The sequence below is a fragment of the Pararge aegeria genome, chromosome 14, assembly GCF_905163445.1.
Source record: "Pararge aegeria chromosome 14, ilParAegt1.1, whole genome shotgun sequence".
Lineage (NCBI taxonomy): Eukaryota > Metazoa > Arthropoda > Insecta > Lepidoptera > Nymphalidae > Pararge > Pararge aegeria.
Genome location: NC_053193.1, coordinates 7,100,209 through 7,118,511, shown reverse-complemented (window position 1 = coordinate 7,118,511; position 18,303 = coordinate 7,100,209). Strand labels below are relative to the sequence as shown.

Genomic DNA, 18,303 nt, shown 5'->3' with positions numbered 1-18,303 from the left:
GGGTCTTGGGCCATAGTCCAACACTTTGGCTGAGTGTGAACTTCACACGCCTTTGAGAACATTATTGAGAACTCTAAGGCGTGCATTCTTCCGCATGATGTTTTCCTTCACCATTACAGCAAGGGTTAATTGAATAAATTAAAAAATTGGTTGTCTGTAAAGTCGGCTTACTGACTATAGTTGAACGTGACAACGTCGTAAGAAAATACTGATGGAATGGTTGCATTTTTCGAAAGAAAATTTTAATTTTATTTGGTTGATAGATATTATCGTTGCTATAAACAATTGACACCACATTCACTTTTCATTGCACTTCATCCTTGCCGAAAACATGTAAATGTATTATTGTATAAAAGCTGTCCACGCGGACGCATCGCTCACTCAAGTAGGAGAGAGACAAATGTCGAACGCGGAGGCCGGCTGTGCCTTTTTGTCGCTCGTTCCGCGCTCTCGCTTGCACTTCAAGCCTTGAATGGAACTCCTCAGAGCAAGGTAACGCCGCATACGTCATGTTTTTTCGTGCGTGCAGCCGGCTCCATCGAATTATAAGATGTTGTCACGTCAAAACACACCTAACTCTAAAAGATTAGATTAGAGGTGGGTGCCGCTAATCAAAATCGGTCACCCCGAAAGAGAAGTCGAAGCTGTAACCACTAAGCTGCCTCTTATTGTTTGCCTCCATATTTACTATTAGATATAAATAGTTTAGCTACCACCCGATCATATTATTTTTTCAATGCTGCAAGTTAATATATTTAAGCTCCAGCACTACCAATAAGTTAAGGCATCAAGTTACGCTGAACGGACTTTATCATCAAAATGGGAGTTGATACATAGTTTAGTTTGCGGTGGCAAAGTTTAATATAAACGATACAGAATATACCCGCAAAATCGACAAACATAGCCTAGCGAGAAATCGGGATCGTGAAGGCAGTCATCTAAATTCTGTCAAATCAAGTGTCAATTCTATCATTATTCGTCGGAAGTCGCACCGTATAGTTGCGTCGTAGTGGTCGCAGCTGGGTTGCAGCGGTTTGTGTATTAAGACGAGGTGAGAATGTCCATCGTCGTTGTAATTGATTCTTTTGTAGCATTTTTAATTGTGTGTTGTCGTGGGTGTGTATCTTAGGGTGAAAAAACGGTACATATAAAATCGTTTGTTTGCTCCTTTTCTGGTGTTTAAGTGTTAATTAAATGAATCGGACGCTATTGTTATTTGTAGTTCAAGTCACTTTGTGTTGTAAAATAATGTTTTTCATTTAAGATTGGCTTAAAAAGACGAAGTTTACATAGCCGTTGCGCCTGTTCTCAGTCGAAATAATGAATGACACAGGATGCTTACATTTGAGTAATTTTAAGGCTGCGAAAGGATCGAGTCCTTACAAAATAGTCCATGCATTTTTCGTCGCTTCGACTTCGTATGAAGCAAGGAGATACAAGGTAAGTGAACTACTGTGCAGATAAGTTAACTTTAAATACGATACTATGTGCGCATCAATCTCTTTTCTCCGTTGTTCTACAGCTGTTTATATTATAGTACCTATCATTCATCGTCGCGTGAGTGGTTGTTTTATAGGTTCAATATTTTGTCAGTTGTGAGTGTGAGTAATCAGCTGATTAAGTACAGTTATCTTTGACCTTTCAACAGCTGATTTTGTTTGTATATTCAGTTTAATGACATAATGTTTGCACAGTTTTATTGTTGTAAGTCTAATAATATTATGGCTATGTAGTTTTTTTTAAACTATTCAGTTAACAATCAATATAAATTTAATTAATCTGGTATCCTTACCTTTATTTTTATTCATTTTCAATTCACCTACTATTGCTACTTTGGTTGTAAACTAATCTGAAAGGTTTAAAGTATCCATACCTATAAGTAGCCTATATTACACTATTCCCTGCAAAGTTTGCAATATTACTTTTAGAGCAGTCGATTTCATTGTGCATTTAAGTATAACCAATTTATCATCTATATATTTCTATATATTTTCACAATTGATGGCAATTATGAAAATATATAGAAATATCATATTTATAGAATACATTATGCATGTTTACTTGAGGATTTGTGGATAACCAAATAAGAACCACTAAAATCAAGATTCAAATGGAAACATCTAATGTTTTAGGTCACATTATGCCTATGCTTTAGTTTAAGGATTTGTTTATTAACAAATCAACTTGTAAAAATAAATGCTCATATTTAGGCCACATAACACCAATGCTTTAGTTTGGTTGAGGATCTGTGTTTATCCAACCAATAACTGTTAATTTAGAACTGATTACACAAATATCATATTTTCAGCCCTCATATTGCTCATTTTTAAGTATTTGTACATGATTTACCAATACTTCATAATAGTTAATTCATACATCAACAATAAATAGCAATATAATATTTTTAGGCCACATCCTGCTTATGCTTTTGCTGAGCTCAGAATGTACGAATAATTTAATAAGCTGTATTTTTATATAAAGTACTAGAATAGCTTTTGTCTGTGGCTTCACTTGTGGTCATTGACGGCCGATTGGCGGAGTTTGCAGCGACACTGCTTTCTGAGTCCAAGGCCGTGGGTTCGATTCCCACAACTGGAAAATGTTTGTGTGATGAGTATGAATGTTTTTCAGTGTCTGGGTGTTTATATGTATATAATAAGTATTTATGTATTATATTCATAAAAATATTCAACAGCTATCTTAGTACCCATAACACAAGCTACGCTTACTTTGGGGCTAGATGGCGATGTGTGTATTGTCGTAGTATATTTATTTATTTATTTATTTATTTTATTTATGTATATATTGGATGTCCTTTTAAAAATTCTATTTTTCCATTGTTTTGGAATACTATATTTCTGGCTGAAAGGTACTCTTGGCCTTTTCTGTACCTCTGACAATGTGTATGCAAAATTTAAGATTATTGGTTATGTAGTAAATATATGAAAATCACTTTCACATTTATATTATTAGTTAGGATGATACTAAATGTATGATATTTTTAGGCAACATCATGCCTCTGCTTTTCCTGCGGGCAGCCGGGTCCAAGACTGCATTCTTGTCTGCATTGCATTTACTTTGCATGCTACGGTGGACATATTCAAGAGCACTCAAAGAACAAAAAACATTTCTTGTATGTTGACTTGAGCTACGGTAATGTGTTTTGTGCACAATGCCAAGATTACATCTATGACAGAGAACTGACTGATATTTCCCGATCTAATCGGGTGCTTGAAGCAAAGTAAGTAACATCTGTAATGTTATGTTAATTCACTCATTTACATTGTAACTTTGTCAACGCTATGGTTTTTCAATGCTATATGAATTACAAAAAGATAACAAATCTGGTGATTAGGTAAGAGGTAATTTCAAGATGGAGATTTCGAAAATATACTATTGAAATGCAAATAAATTACCATTTGTGTGTGCTTACTTACTTCCTTCAGTACTACAACCCTTTGTGTGTCTTGGCCACCTCTACTACCATTTCTATACTTCATTTAGATGATGTGCTTTGATTCCAAATGTAATATTCAATTTAGGTCATTAGGGATCAGTGTACCATATACACCATGGTTACCCAACGGGAATGAAGTGATGGCTCTGAAACGCTTGAGGAAACGTCGCCTCATAAGCCCTCACACCACCATTGGCTTGAGAGGACTTCAGAATCTAGGCTCCACTTGCTTCATGAACTGCATTGTTCAGGTAAGTGTTTTTTTTCTCAGAATTTTGATTTCCTTTAGTTAAATATCTTTTTATAACATGTGTAATAAATTTTTAATTCTGTGTGTATTGTTATTTGTTTCCACATACTACAGTTATATTATTTTTTATTAATTTTTTATTATAAGAAAAATCTTATAATCATCTTGAATCGTCTGAGTAAGATATAGGCAAAGATGTGTTGGTTAAAAAATAATTTGAACACCAGGGTCTTTATTCTAGGATTTTAACTAGTTTTTCTCCTCTGCCACTTTTTTCATTAGGAACGTTTATATTCCGCGTTTACTTAATTTTGGTAAACAATAAACTACTTCGATTATTTTACTGTATTAATAACATTTTGAAAATTAACTATCCTCGCATAGGTTAGGAGATGTCCCGTAATGTCCCATTGAAATGTATTTTCATTGGGAATGTTTATATTCCGTGTTTACTTAATTTTGGTAACAATAAACTAGTTCGATTATTTTACTGTATTAATAACATTTTGAAAATTAACTCTCCCCGCATAGGTTAGGCGATGTCCCGTAATGTCCCATTAAAATGTAGTCATAAGGAAGTCTCATCCTTGTGTCTCTGTTCCTCGGAAGTTTAGGTAAATATACTCTACCAATTCGGATCACTGATGAACCTATACTTAATTTGTTAATTTGATTGAGAAATAAACCCACGTATAATAATTTCTATTTTTGTCCTGTTTGTCCGCCAGTATATCTTGAATGGCACGATTTTGACAGAACTTAGGCAAGTAGGTACTTAGGCAGGCAGGCCTTGTTATTGTTAACGAGGAATAATTTACGCAAGTATTTATTCCGAAAAACTGTATTAAAATAAGGAGAATGTGCTAAATAATGTGATATGAAAACAAATGTAGCTACAGGTAACGGAGCTACCAAATCGATATAATATATTAGGTATGTGTGAGTTACCAGATGCCACCATTACTCGGTTAGGGCTCTGATCAAAGAATTTATATTGTATGAACTATGGAATCGATATTTTAGGCAAAGACAAGCGGGTAATTTTTTATTATCGTTCACTGTAGGTCAATCAGATATATCGGAAACGGCCAGTGTCATTCACTTGATACATGCATTAAAGCACTGCCTACCTTGATTTTTTCAAGTTTGAGACTTCTTAACGTGAGTAAGCCGTTAAACCCTTTGCTAGAAGACGACGAGAAACGTATGACTGCACAATCGCTTAGAGAAAATTCAGAAAATACCAAATGACCACTGCCGGGAATCGAACCCGGAAGTCGTGAAACATAATGCCCACCCTAGGTTCAAAATCAGCGCTCTTAACTGACGGCGGCTTTCAATTATTCCCAAAGTAGGTAAGCCGGTAGGTATATCATCATCGTCATATCAACGCATTAAAAGCCCACTACAGGTCACCTGCCACAATGAGAAATTTACGCCGTAGTCCAAAACGCTTGTACAAAACGCCCTGTGCGTATTAGTGGACTCCACACGCCTTTGAGAACACGAAGGCATGCTGGTTTCTTCACGATGTTTTCCTTAACCTTTGAAGCAAGTGCTATCTTGATCGCTTAATTTATGTGGTATATTATGTGGTTTTCAGTTTTCTACACGTTATTGTGAATGATTTAGCTGCGCAATAAAACAAAGTTCGCTATGAACTCTCACCTTTAAATATATTGATTGAATACTAAACAATAGGGAAGATCTATTTATAAGTGACCTACCTACCGCTGGAGTTTACCTTGTTTTCCTACTCTTTGGGATTATTGACTTGACATATTTTACACTTGTCATGCCCTGCGTCTCCTCACGAGGAAAGTTATTAAAGACGATGGTGTAGCTAGGTCAAATTTGATGACTACGTCGAAAAAACTATTGAAATTGCGCTGAGCCTGGCTCAAACCGATTACATCCAAAAAAGGTAATCCAAAACATAGCTGATTCAATGATTATTGGCGTGAAAATTTTAAGAAAGATTACATCTAGGTTTCTCTTTCTTTATTATTAGGTATATTTTTTTAATCTGAGTCCTAAGTAAAAAAAGTGTGTAAGTATTATTAGTAATTTATTAGAGGGCCATCTTTTTAAAAGTATTTAACTTTTTAAGAAAAAGAAATGATTGCGACATGTCTACTTTGATTTTACGATAAAAAATGATGGATGGAAAACCCTTTCCTCTTAAACAAAAATTTCAGAATTGATTTCCTTGAAACAAATGACTAATATTATAAGCACTACGAGCCGTATTTCGGTTTGTAGTGGCTCTACTACTGGTTCAGATGGCAGATTCTGCCGAGAAGTAGCCGGCACGAAACTCAGAAGTTGCTCTCTTCCAACATATTTTTAAAATTTAACAATCTATTATTACTTTCACGAAGGGTTGTCTGTAAGAGATTGCTTTTGCAATAAGGCCGCTTTTGCAATAAGGCCGCCTTTGCACACAACTGTATTTAACTTTTTTACTATTTTTTTTTTTAAATTGTTTATAATTTTACTTATTTTTTTGTTTTCTTGTGTGTTTCGTGTATTGTTTCTAAGTTTTTGCAATAAAGTATTCTAAATAAATAAAATCATTGTTCTATGTTGTGTGAGACGTAGCTGCTTGCTTCCAAGCCACGTTGAATAGTAAAGTAGCCTCGACGTATGTATTAAATATGTTGTGATCTTAAACTACTACCATCTACTGCTTAAATTACAATATATTAGGCGATGAAGGCTTTACTCAAGAAATAGGCACACAAAAAAAACTAAAAAAAATGGCTGAAGCGCTGTTTCGATTTATAATATTAATTGAGAGTTAGTAACAAACATTAACTAGTAATAGTAATATTGCAAATGCGAAAGTGGGTTTGTTTTTTTTGTCCTTACCTTAACCTAGCCTAAAAGCAACCAATCGAGTTAATTTTTGGCCTATAGAGTTCGTTAAAAGGACGGAGGGCTACGCACATAATTACATACGCTACTTTTGGTGCTGGAAAAACTTCAAAGATGTCACAACATGAACATCCGAGGTCGTTTTACAGGAAAATTCGTATTTTTACACAAAATATTGTCCTTCACTTTATGTCCTAACAAAACACATCAACCTAATTCACCGCTGGTAAGACCGCGGAGCGCAGATATTAAATAATATGTAGCTGTGTAACTACGCAGGAAACTAAAGGCTCTCCATTCAAATAAAAACGAATTATCGAAAAGGTGAAGATTTTTCGGCAAAAAAATCAATACTTTTCTTTCTTTATGTAAAGAAATTCGTTCCTTTATATAAAGAAACGTAATTAACGTAAATTCAGGACGATCTCTTTGTTATAAATTCATTAAAATACGCCTTGCCGAGTAAGACTAAACATTTTCGAATACGGATAGCCCTGCTTTTTGGTTTCTGTTAAGTGTTCAGCACGGAGTAAATAAGTTAGAAGTGGTGACCACCTTTACTTACTTTACTCCTAAACTTTTATTCCTTCCCCAATATGGAGAGTTTGCCTGTGCTGGGAGACATTAGAGTACTTACCAAAAAAACGTACGTAAGAAAGTAAAGTACTTACCTAGAGTTTCTGCGTAGAGTTTTAAAACTTACGATCTCTTACATTTGACTAACTTTCTATCTCAGTAGTGAATTATTGAGGTGTTATAAGAAGGAAGTCCAATTTGTTTTGCCTGTACAGGTAATTTAGGAATTCAAAATAAAATGTCATAACTTTCTCCGGTCTTTTCTGGTTTAGGCAAAGCCCAGTTACCACCCTACCGACAACGACGTATCGTCAAGCAATTTAGCGTTCTAGTTTGATGACGTGCCGCGTAGAAACCGATTAGGTATGATTTAAATAAAACTCCCTTGCCCCTAGTAGATTAGTCAAAAAAGTATGTTTAATATATTGTGTTTAATTTGTTACAGACATTAATCCACACGCCCCTGTTAAGGGACTATTTCCTCGGCGAGAGGCATAAGTGCAAAACTCAGGGTTCAGGAAAATGCCTCGTGTGCGAAGTTTCTAAGCTCTTCCAGGTAGGTGCGCTAAAAATAGCTCGCAGCACCGACATGAATTATTGATTTTGCCCGGGCATTACAAGCCTTGAAGTGTGTACCGAAGTTGCAGTGATATACAACCTTTGTGCAGCGGCCTTATTGATTTTACAGCGTGTTATTGAATCCAGACTGACGTTAGCTACAAATTTAACTAACTACCTACCTATCTAGCCGGGGATGCTGCGCATTTTGATCGATCTCTCCCTTATATTGTATGAATAGAGTTACTTATGAAGCTTAGATGAATGCAGTTTGATTTGTGATATGAATGTTACGTCGTAAGTTTTTCAAAATGATTTTTTCTTTACTGCTTAACCGATTCAATGCGGTGGACTATTTGACAAACTTTCATGCCTGGCTACGAACAAATGTTTCGTGGCTCCTCTGGGGCGCCCAACGCCAGGCACTTTGATGGCTCCCCTAAGGCGCCTTCCGCCATGTATTGTAATGTATCGCTTTTTTTGTTGTTTCCACTTGCTGTAAGTTTAGTCGCCAACCAAAATCGAACGTAAGCGGTTTTATTGTTCGTTTAGTGTATAAAAAAGTGATTATCTACGTGTATTAATGGAAATGGAAGGTAAGTGACTCATTTATGTAAGGTGTTGTAAACCTTTTTGTAGTTTTCATTGAATTTATAAAACTATACTTATTTCTTTTCTAGTCTGTCGACAAAATTTAAATTCATGATAGATTTTTTATTTAATTACATTTATTTACATAAATTTAAAAGATTTACAATTCAGTTTACGCACTTTTTATTTTAAACAAAAAGTAGTTACAGAAAAATTCGTCGTAATGCTCACAGCAAGTTTTTTTTTTGCTTGATATAAACATATATTCTTTTTTGTTCTAGAATTACCAAAAAAAAGAAAATATATCCCAGAATCACAACTGGAAACGCAATGTGACACTGACTACGAGTTTGTCGAACAGGCTTATTTAGAACAAAATTCCCAGACTTATGATGACTGGGAACCTGGTCAAGAAAATGAAGATGAAATAAATTCTGCGGCGGAAGGTACAAAAAAACCTACGAAAGATTGTGCAACGTACACAGAAATATCCACCAAAGATATTTCAACGTTTACTGAAAATATAATGGTAGAAGATAAAGAACAATTTACGAGTACAACCGTCGTGGATATTCACGCCTGTAAATATTTTGGGAAATTCGTATCTAACGAGTTACTACGTTTTAGTATTAATGAGAGATATATTATAATGCAAAAAATTATAGAAACGCTAAAAAAATAATTTTATTAATAAACCATAAGTTTTAAATGAAAAGAGTTTTAGATGAAGAGAGAGAGGCGAGTTAAATGAAAAGCATCGGTTTTACATAATATTAAGGTTTATTTATTAACATTGTGCAATAATATTACATAATTGTACTTATTTATAAGGTAGATTTTTACTATAATCATTAAAAAGACTGATTTAGTAATTACTAATGAGAATTGTTTGTTATAAGTATTTAAAAATCTTCAATTAAACAAATTATAACATATAGTGTGTGTATTAATTGAAATCATGAAATACCTGCAAGCTAAAAATATCATAAATATTAAAAATTTCTAATACATTTGTTAATATTTATGATATTCTCGGAAGCATGGGGTGAGACATAACCCTGGGAATTCTGGGCAATCAGAACAACCATACATAACCAAGTTTCTTTTTTTAGTTTTGCTATAGCATACTCTGCATCGCTTTCTCATTGTCCTTCCACCACTCTTAGTAAAAGTACTAGGTAAATGTATTTTTCTTTCAACAAGGGATCGTTGTGGCACGGTTGGTGGCTTTAATAAATTTTCTAATACACTTTTTCTAAAATCATATAATTCTATATTCGATTTGCTTATTTCTCGATATAAAAGAAAGCTATTCACCAAACATATTTGGATTAAATGGATTATAACTTTTTTATACCAACGTAAGGTTTTGTGTTTGCAGGAATAATAACTTAAAAGCTGGTCGTGCCTATCAATTGCTCTCATGTATTTATTGTACTGAATTAGTACATCAGGCTTATACTTTATAGTGCGTATTCGGCGACTATTAGTCCCTTTGTAAATGCTTTTATGCTGCGAGCTCAAAAGCAGCACTTCGCGTTTATCCTGCCATTTGGTAACAACAATTTTTTTGGAATTGTGAACAATACAAGATTCACCGGTGTTTAATTTTATATTAATTAAAGTGGGATTACCAGCGCGCTTTGCTCGTAGTGTACCTGTTACGTACGTGTTTTTATCTAAAAGCTCCTCTGCTAAACCAACGCTGCTATAATAATTATCAATATAAAGTGAATGGCCTTTATTTAAATATTTTTCTATTAACAACATTACTACTTTTTTTACATGATTTTTTCCACCTACCAATTGATCCCCAGAACCAGCATATAAATGAATTTTTATTACTAGGCCATTCATGTCAGCTAACATATATAATTTAATTCCATAACGATGGACTTTCCCTTTTAAATACTGGCGGAAAGAAAGACGTCCTTTCCACAAAATCAAGGATTCATCTATTGCAACATTATTGGATGGGTAATAAGTTGTGGACATTGTTTCGTTGAACATATCTATTAACGACTTTACTTTAAAAATACTTTCCGGCCTCATTTCATCTTGGACATTTAATGCTCTTAATATTAAATAAAACCTGTCCCTAGCCATAAATGAATGTGGGCTTAGGCGCATTAAATAATGTCGAGACCAATATTCGGCCATTCTATTAACTTTCACGGTACCCATAAATAAAATTATGCCAATAAATACCGTGAACTCCTCAAGACTTATCTCCTTCCATTTTGTAAAACGAGCTTGTGCGGTGCGTGCTGCAATCTTCAATTCATTGCCGCACTTGTTTGTACAGTTTAAAATTAAATCAATGATACGACTATTGAAAAATAAAAAGAAAAAATCTATCGGTGTTTTTCCACTCATGTTATGAGGCGGTAATAAACCAGGTGTGCCCGTAAAAGGAATCTCGGCCATATTCGAGGGGTTTCCATTGAACCAATCGGTAGTAGGGGCTTCCTCAGTTGTATTTTCAACGTCCTGTTCTAACTGATCTTCAGCACAAACGGCTTCTTCATCTTCTGTGTTTTCATTTACCAAATCTTCCAGAAAGTTATCCACATCCTGTGCCAAAATCCCATACAATTCTGCATCACTTATAATAGCATCAATGCATGGCATGTCTGATAAGTTTATATGGCTGGGAGACATCATTCCGGATAACTCCATAGATATGAGATCCCAATTTGACGGGCCAGGTTCAGGGGATGGAGGAGTAGCCATTTTGGTTAGCAACTGAAAAAAATAGTAGAATAAGTTATCTAGCAGTCAACACACTTTATTTTATACGTTATAAAGGTGTTGTAACACAGACGAACACACACACAAACACACACACACTCTCTCACACAGATATACATTCTCACATTCACTGTCATACACAAGCACACACACATACACACTCACACAGTGTTTGTACATGTGAGTGTGTATGAGTGTAAGTGTTTATCTGTTTCGTCGAATGTTATGTATTTAAGCGCTTATGTGTGTGTATGTGGTGTTTGTGTGTCTATGTATGAGTCTGGGGGTGTTTGTCTGTTCATTTGTTTCAAGAGAACACCTTACATAGGGTACCTATCTTTCCGCTTAACGTAGAATTTTAAGTGTTTTACCTCTTACTTAACATTGTGTAGTTAAAGACAGAATAATAAACGAACAATTTAGAAAATTTTGTATTTTTTTTAGTTCTGAACACTGGTCACGAAATGGGATTTTTTCCAAAAACCATAAAATGTTCAATAACTCAAGACTGATTTATTTTGGCATATGAGTGTTCCTACAAAAGTTGTAGCACGAGACCTGTGCTACATGCCCTATCTAGGTTTTCCTCTAACATGGAATCACTCTGTCCCTCATGTTAAATTTCAAAAAGCTCATGTTAAATTTCAATGATTGAAAAGACTAGAAAAGAAAAAAAGAACATTGTTAAAAAAACTCACCTTGTAAAGTCAAGAATCAAAACAGAGTCCAAATTACTAGCCGGGGTAGTCACTGAAGCAAAATCTCGAAGTCCAGATACACAGTCCACAGTTGTTAAAAGGCAAACTAAGAGACTTCAGAAGCGAGCATTAAACGGTCACAACGTGCTTACGTCTGATCACCATAAATAGCAAAACAGAAGTAAACGAAAAAACATCATCGATAGTTAAGTAATTTGCGCGTGAGAAACCTTGTTAAGTGATTTATGGCACCGACTTCTTTTGTTTTTAGTTAAATAACATCTTTCCCTAGCCCATCAATAAAAAGGGTCGGTCGGCACGGCATATTAACAATAAGCAGTAGGGCAATAAAAAGCTTAAAAATCTTTAAAACATCTTTGATATGACTGCATAGCATAACAACAAAAGATAGTGCTTTTCTGAGAATCGTTTTTGTTGTTGTTTCTCACCAAAAATAAACTAAGTACATTGTCTTGATACCTAAGGAATGCAATTACTAGTCCGGTTAAATTTGGACATACTTCGAGAAACTACCTAGTTATTACCATAAACTTGCAAAAGAGCATATCCACAAAGCAAAAAAAGTGAAAACAGATATTTTTTAAATATTTAACTGTCATGATTAGTGCTATTCGTTTGTAACCCTTAATATTAAATAACATTTAAATAACGCTTAAAATGGTTTACCATCCCCGAAGAGTGTGAAATCACGCTACACCTTAAAGCGATTTCTCTGGAAAGGATCTACGTGATAAATAAAGACACTAATATTTTTAGAACACTGAAATATGTACTATTGATAAATTTAAATTAGTCAGTTTTTTGGTTTCAAATATTGGCTCCTCTGGGGTGCCACCCGCCATGCACAAAAGTTACCTTTCATAATTATTGTTTCTATTGAAAAGGTTTACAACATCTGAAATGTCTTTTTTCACGCTATATCTTGAAACTAATACTAGTATCGTAATCTACGTGACAAATAAGGAAACTTTCATTTAGGGCTAGCCTCTGAATAAAGCTTTTTTAGCGGAGTTTTACAGGAAAACATTTTGGCTCCTCTCGGGCGCCACCCGCCATACACAAAAGATACACATGGCGCCTCTGCGGAGCCATCCGCATTGAATCGGTTAAGCTACGTATTTAATTATAACTGAATATTTATAATTAAAAAAGCAGCTTTAAGTAATAAAATGCACTCTTAAAAGACTTTAATTTAAGAGATCTTTTATGCTTTACCACCACTGATTTGAAAGAATTTAAATTTCTGAATACATTCGTGCTATATTACATAATGTTCATTCGACCACTGTAAAAATTAATTCGCTTCATCATACCATCCCATTACCGGCCCTCTACAGGTCACGAGTCTCCTCCCACAATGGGCTTAGGCCGTGGTTCACCACGCTGGCCCAGTGCGGATTGGTGATCTTATTCCCATGTATTATAAAAACCTCGAATTGAAAAAAAAAAATATTATTTATGGTAGAGGCTTTTCAGGGTAGGCATGTTCGACTTGGGACTACGAAGTTATGGGATCGATTCTCGGCTCGTCCGAAAAGCTGTCGCCTGTGAGGTAGCCAAACATTTCAGTATCAGCCGGTTAGGAAATTTGCTTTGCACATTCCCTCCCTTGACTAGGAAAGCACGTAAGATGGTAATCCGATTGTTATCACTTAATTGTGATAATAAAAGTGCATTAGAGAGTTGCAGCATAGGAAATAGCCATAATATACCCGGAAGGACATTTATGTTATTTAATTGTAAGATTCATAGATCATTGCGATACCAGGACCACAATGATCTTCCATCAAGAAAATAACTCTCTACATGTCGATAAGATATCCACTACGTAACCCTATTGATGCCACCTTTACTCGCTGCCATTTGCTTGTAGTCTCATTTCAGTGCTTATTAACAGGGAATCCGAATAAAGCGTTACGTAGTTGAAGTCTCCACAATGATCCGGGAACGCCTTCCAGCTTTCATTTTCCCCGATACTTATAATATTATAGGTATCGGGAAGAGTTACCTTACCTGCATCTTAGGTCGGCTGGAAGAGATCTCATATAAAGTAAAGCTTTCCTTTGTTTGCCCCATGTATAAGTGTTTGTGTCCACAGTTCTGGTACATACATCCATACTAATATTATGAATGTGTGAGTGTGTTTGTTTGTCCTTCCTTCACGCCCTAAGTAAGCCACCAATCGACTTGATTTTTGAATAGCATATGCTACATTTCGTCCTTTATAACCATCAAATTCCTAAGGGTAGTTTACGGGAACATTCGTATTTAAATATCAAATATTGTCCTTTCTTCACGTCCTTACAAAGGGACAAAAAGTAGGTATATAATAAAAGAGAATATAATTTGGGTTACTTCAAATCAAGAGTGAATAGCCATCTTTCTGGCAAACGTGGTCCATCTCGTCGCAGACCATCCATAGACTTTAACAGTCCACTGCTGGACTAAGGGCCTCCCCCGATCGGAGGATTTGCTCATCACCACGCTGGGCAAATGGGTTGGTGATTGCTGCCCGTTATAATAACAACAGTTTTTAATTGCTTAAAAGTACAATGTTTTTTCTAAAATTACCCTGGACCCCTAAACTAGGATATCCCGTGTCTTGGGGGTCAGTGTCTTCCCATATGTGCATCGAGATTAGAGAAAAAAAAACAGAGAGAATACATATTTGGAAGTTTACATTATCAAAATACAATTTATTATGTGTATAAGTGTGTGTGTGTATATGTGTGCGAGCATGCGTGTGTGCGTATATGTGTGTGGGTTAGTGTGTGCGTGTTTGGGTGTATGTGTGTCTCTACCATATTTTTATATATTCAAATTAATATTCAATAAAATATGATACATATTTAGTAAATTTACCGAACCGTTCCCCGGTTCCCCTTTCTATATTAAAAACAATAACCAATTAGGAACTTGCTATATTTGAAACGGTTCGAATGATATAATTTGAGCAAATATTCATTTTGCCTTCAGGAGTTCTACTCGGGCGCTAAGACGCCTCTAACATTGCACCGGCTGCTTCATCTGATCTGGACTCACGCGCGTCACCTCGCCGGATACGAACAACAGGACGCCCATGAATTCTTCATTGCCACTTTGGATGTACTGCATCGGTATGTAATTATCAATTAAAAACTTGTAATAGTATTAGATCTTTTTGTGACAAAGCTCGTTTGGAGAAGTATGCAAATTTCTTCTGTAAAGCAGCATTTTTTAAATGCTGTGTTATTACGCAGGGGTATTACGTATCTCGTGACAGGCTTGCGACAGGCGTAAATCTTGCAATCACTGCTGTTAAACGTCACTTTGGTTTATTTATTGTATGGAAAAGTGACGTTTGACAGCAGTGGTTGCAAAATACGTAATCACCCTGCCTGAGGTCTGAAGGGCGTGGTTGCCGGCACATGAGGCTTAACACCTCAGGTTACATGGACACAGGCAGGTACATTGCAAATAATTAAAAAAAACCATCAGGAGTGCTTGAATCTTTTTGGTCCGTCAATTATGTTATATGTATATTATAAAAATTACTTGCTTTGCAATGCCGCAGAGTTTAAAAACATAGTAGCGCAAAAGTGAATTTTTCAAAGCGTATTGCATAGTTTTATTGCGTATACAATTTTATGATCAATTTTCAATTAAAAAAAAACGGGCATTAGTTTTTCCAATGGGCAAGAAAAAATAAATATATCTTTAAGTTTCGCGCTTTGCAGCTCATTATGATGCTGAAACAGATTTCAGCACTCGTGACGAAATACAACGTGTAAATGAAAACCGAAATAATTTAAGGTTTAAGCGATACATTATTTCCTGTCACTGAGACTTATCTGCGTGAACGGATATGCACTGCCAACTCAGTACTATAGTGCGCAACAAAAACATATGCTGTGCTATAATATTCCAATGATGGACAAAAAAGCTTTGCGTTCTTGCTTTGCGGCTTGTGGTGTTACATAGTTTTGTGCACTTGTGACATATATCTGCGTGAACTGGTACTCTATTAATTCTGTACTATGAGGTGCGGCTTCTCAGTATAAAGTTCTGTGTAGGAGTAGACTTCATGTCTCATTGCTCGGCCAAACAGAATAAATTTCTTGCGTTGTTTTCCTGCACCAAAAAAGCGCTTAGTAATTTTGTTACTTATTTGCGACTTCCAATTCAAAAATGGTCCTACTTTAAAAATTTCTACATGCAAACGGCTACTCAATTTTGAAAGGTTGATTCTTATTGAATCTTTGTGCTGTAATTTAAAAGAGTGGAATCTCATGTTTTTTTTGACGTTTTCTTTGCATTTACATAATTTTAAGCCTTTCAGCATTTCTTTTATAATCTACAACAACAAAGTTAATATTTAAGACGGCTTTACAGGGTTCACTCAAATGATTCTTAACTTCTCTTTACAGGCATTGCATGAACGGCGTTGAAGAAACTGAAAAGAAGGAGAAGGACCGATGCAACTGCATTATAGACCAAATTTTCACCGGAGGACTGCAAAGTGACGTCGTATGCACCTCTTGTTCAGGTGTCTCCACTACCATTGATCCATTCTGGGACATAAGCCTCGACGTTGCCGGCCCAGGGTCTTTGCAAGCCTGTTTGGAAAGATTCACACGGGCTGAGCATTTGGGCTCCGCAGCCAAAATCAAGTGCTCCAATTGCAGAGCCTACAGGGAATCAACCAAGCAGTTGACTCTCGAAACTTTGCCCATTGTCGCGAGTTTCCATCTCAAACGCTTCGAGCATTCTTCGCAAATCGACAGGAAGATATCCGCTTTCGTATCGTTCCCAGCGGAATTGGACATGACTCCATTCATGTCCACTCATCGCAGAGCCGTAGATGCGGCGGATAATAATAACGATCCCGAAGGATTGTTTGAGGATAATCGTTACTCGTTGTTTGCGGTTGTCAACCATCTGGGGTCTTTGGATGCTGGTCACTACACCGCCTACGTGCGTCAGATGAAAGGAAGCTGGTTCAAATGCGATGATCACATGATCACACGTGCTTCGCTGAGGGAGGTTTTGGACAGTGAGGGGTAAGTTGACTTCTCCATCGTCACTACATATTTTACAGGGCTAAGCGAGTTCTCAGAGTTTCGGGTAAAATTCTATCCATCCGACTGTTAGAACTCAATAATTTCCAAAGAAAAATAGTAACCAAATTAACAATAATATGGAATCGAAAATAAAATAATTAAAACAAATGAAACAGTGTTCAGGTATAAATTATATATTTTAAATACTTTTTGGCGCTATGGTTATAATATATGTGGTGCTTATTTCATAAATAAAGAAGTTTAAAGTAGGTTAACATTTTTATAAAGCAGAGACGCAAATAAATAAAAAGAGTCATACCAGCCAAAGTTCAATCTGATCAATTTGCTCTTTATACCGGTTACCCGAAAAACTATAAACTTAGTGAAAATTACCTTTATGAATTTTAAATGAAGATATTTTTCTCCGTGTTGATTGTCGATTGACGCACATCGAAATATATTAATCAAAGAATATAATAATTAATAAATACATTATATTTTGTTAAGCTGTGTGTTTAATTTACAAAAACTTATAATAACATTATTTTTCAGGTATTTGCTCTTCTACCACAAGACCGTTCTGGAATACGAGTGTGATGTCCCTTAAAGAGATGAATCAAAATGAAAATATAATTTTATTTGGTCTTCATTATTGTACTCATCGTGAGTATTCTATCATTCAATGTGGCGCGTTACGAAATCTATTTCTCTTTTTAGAATAGTTATTAATTATTCGTTTTAGTGCAAGATCCTGTACTAATTTTAGTATCAAATGGAATATTTCGTGGAGTGATATTAGGGCGTAGAGTTAGAAGAATGAAGCAGAATGAATGGTTGGAATCTTGGATCGATCGTGTTTGTTGCATTCAAGAATTTCTTAGTTTTAAGTTCAAGTGTGGATTTATCCGAGCCGTATCCGATAACGTTTAGTAGCGTCATAATATAATTTGATCCAACGGTTGCAAGCTACTGTACCTTTGATTTCGTTCGAACAAAACTGCTCGCTACTCTACATAAATGGCGTACGCGTGCGCGTGCGTGCAAAGCTTATAGTTTGCGTACGAGGTTTTTGCCGCTACGAACATACAATGCCATAAATGATATCTAAATCGCAAGCAACGTCGCGATTTTTTTTATAGGACTTCTAAGACATACAAGGCCAGTTGGAAAGGAAGTTCGTGAGACAACAACCTATATAATCATCGAATAATTTATCTGAGCAAATTAAACCATAACAGAAATGATTATAATTTGAAGGAAATATATTGATTAATTAATAAATAAATATTTATTTTAGTATTCTTATAAATCACCTAAAATTGACAACCCTTACTAATTGTAATTTAATGTGTGTGTGTGTGAGTGTGCGTTTGAACGTGTTTGTGAATTATTGTTTAAATATTATTTCTGACATTAATCTTTTGTCTGATTACCTATTCACCTGTAAAAAAACTGGTGATGAAAGTGCCAATTCTTTTTGTAAAT

General features: G+C 35.4%; 3 protein-coding genes across 3 annotated transcripts; 2 read left to right on the top strand and 1 right to left on the bottom strand.

The window, feature by feature from the left end:
- The first annotated feature begins 982 nt into the window (after positions 1–982).
- Positions 983–17,765, top strand: LOC120629168 (ubiquitin carboxyl-terminal hydrolase nonstop). The gene is made up of 8 exons (XM_039897993.1): positions 983–1,051; positions 1,265–1,440; positions 3,006–3,241; positions 3,543–3,708; positions 7,606–7,716; positions 14,756–14,895; positions 16,186–16,818; positions 17,371–17,765. Exons 2-8 carry the CDS (start codon positions 1,321–1,323, stop codon positions 17,423–17,425), a joined length of 1,461 nt encoding a protein of 486 aa, XP_039753927.1. The 5' UTR covers positions 983–1,051; positions 1,265–1,320; the 3' UTR covers positions 17,426–17,765.
- Positions 8,055–9,244, top strand: LOC120629169. The gene is made up of 2 exons (XM_039897994.1): positions 8,055–8,314; positions 8,591–9,244. The coding sequence occupies exons 1-2, from the start codon at positions 8,302–8,304 to the stop codon at positions 8,989–8,991; spliced, it is 414 nt and encodes a 137-aa protein (XP_039753928.1). The 5' UTR covers positions 8,055–8,301; the 3' UTR covers positions 8,992–9,244.
- Positions 8,592–12,883, bottom strand: LOC120629167 (piggyBac transposable element-derived protein 4-like). Its single transcript, XM_039897992.1, has 2 exons — positions 11,759–12,883; positions 8,592–11,054 (listed from the first exon to the last, which is right to left on the bottom strand). Exon 2 carries the CDS (start codon positions 11,040–11,042, stop codon positions 9,324–9,326), a length of 1,719 nt encoding a protein of 572 aa, XP_039753926.1. The 5' UTR covers positions 11,043–11,054; positions 11,759–12,883; the 3' UTR covers positions 8,592–9,323.
- Positions 17,766–18,303: the final 538 nt, after the last annotated feature.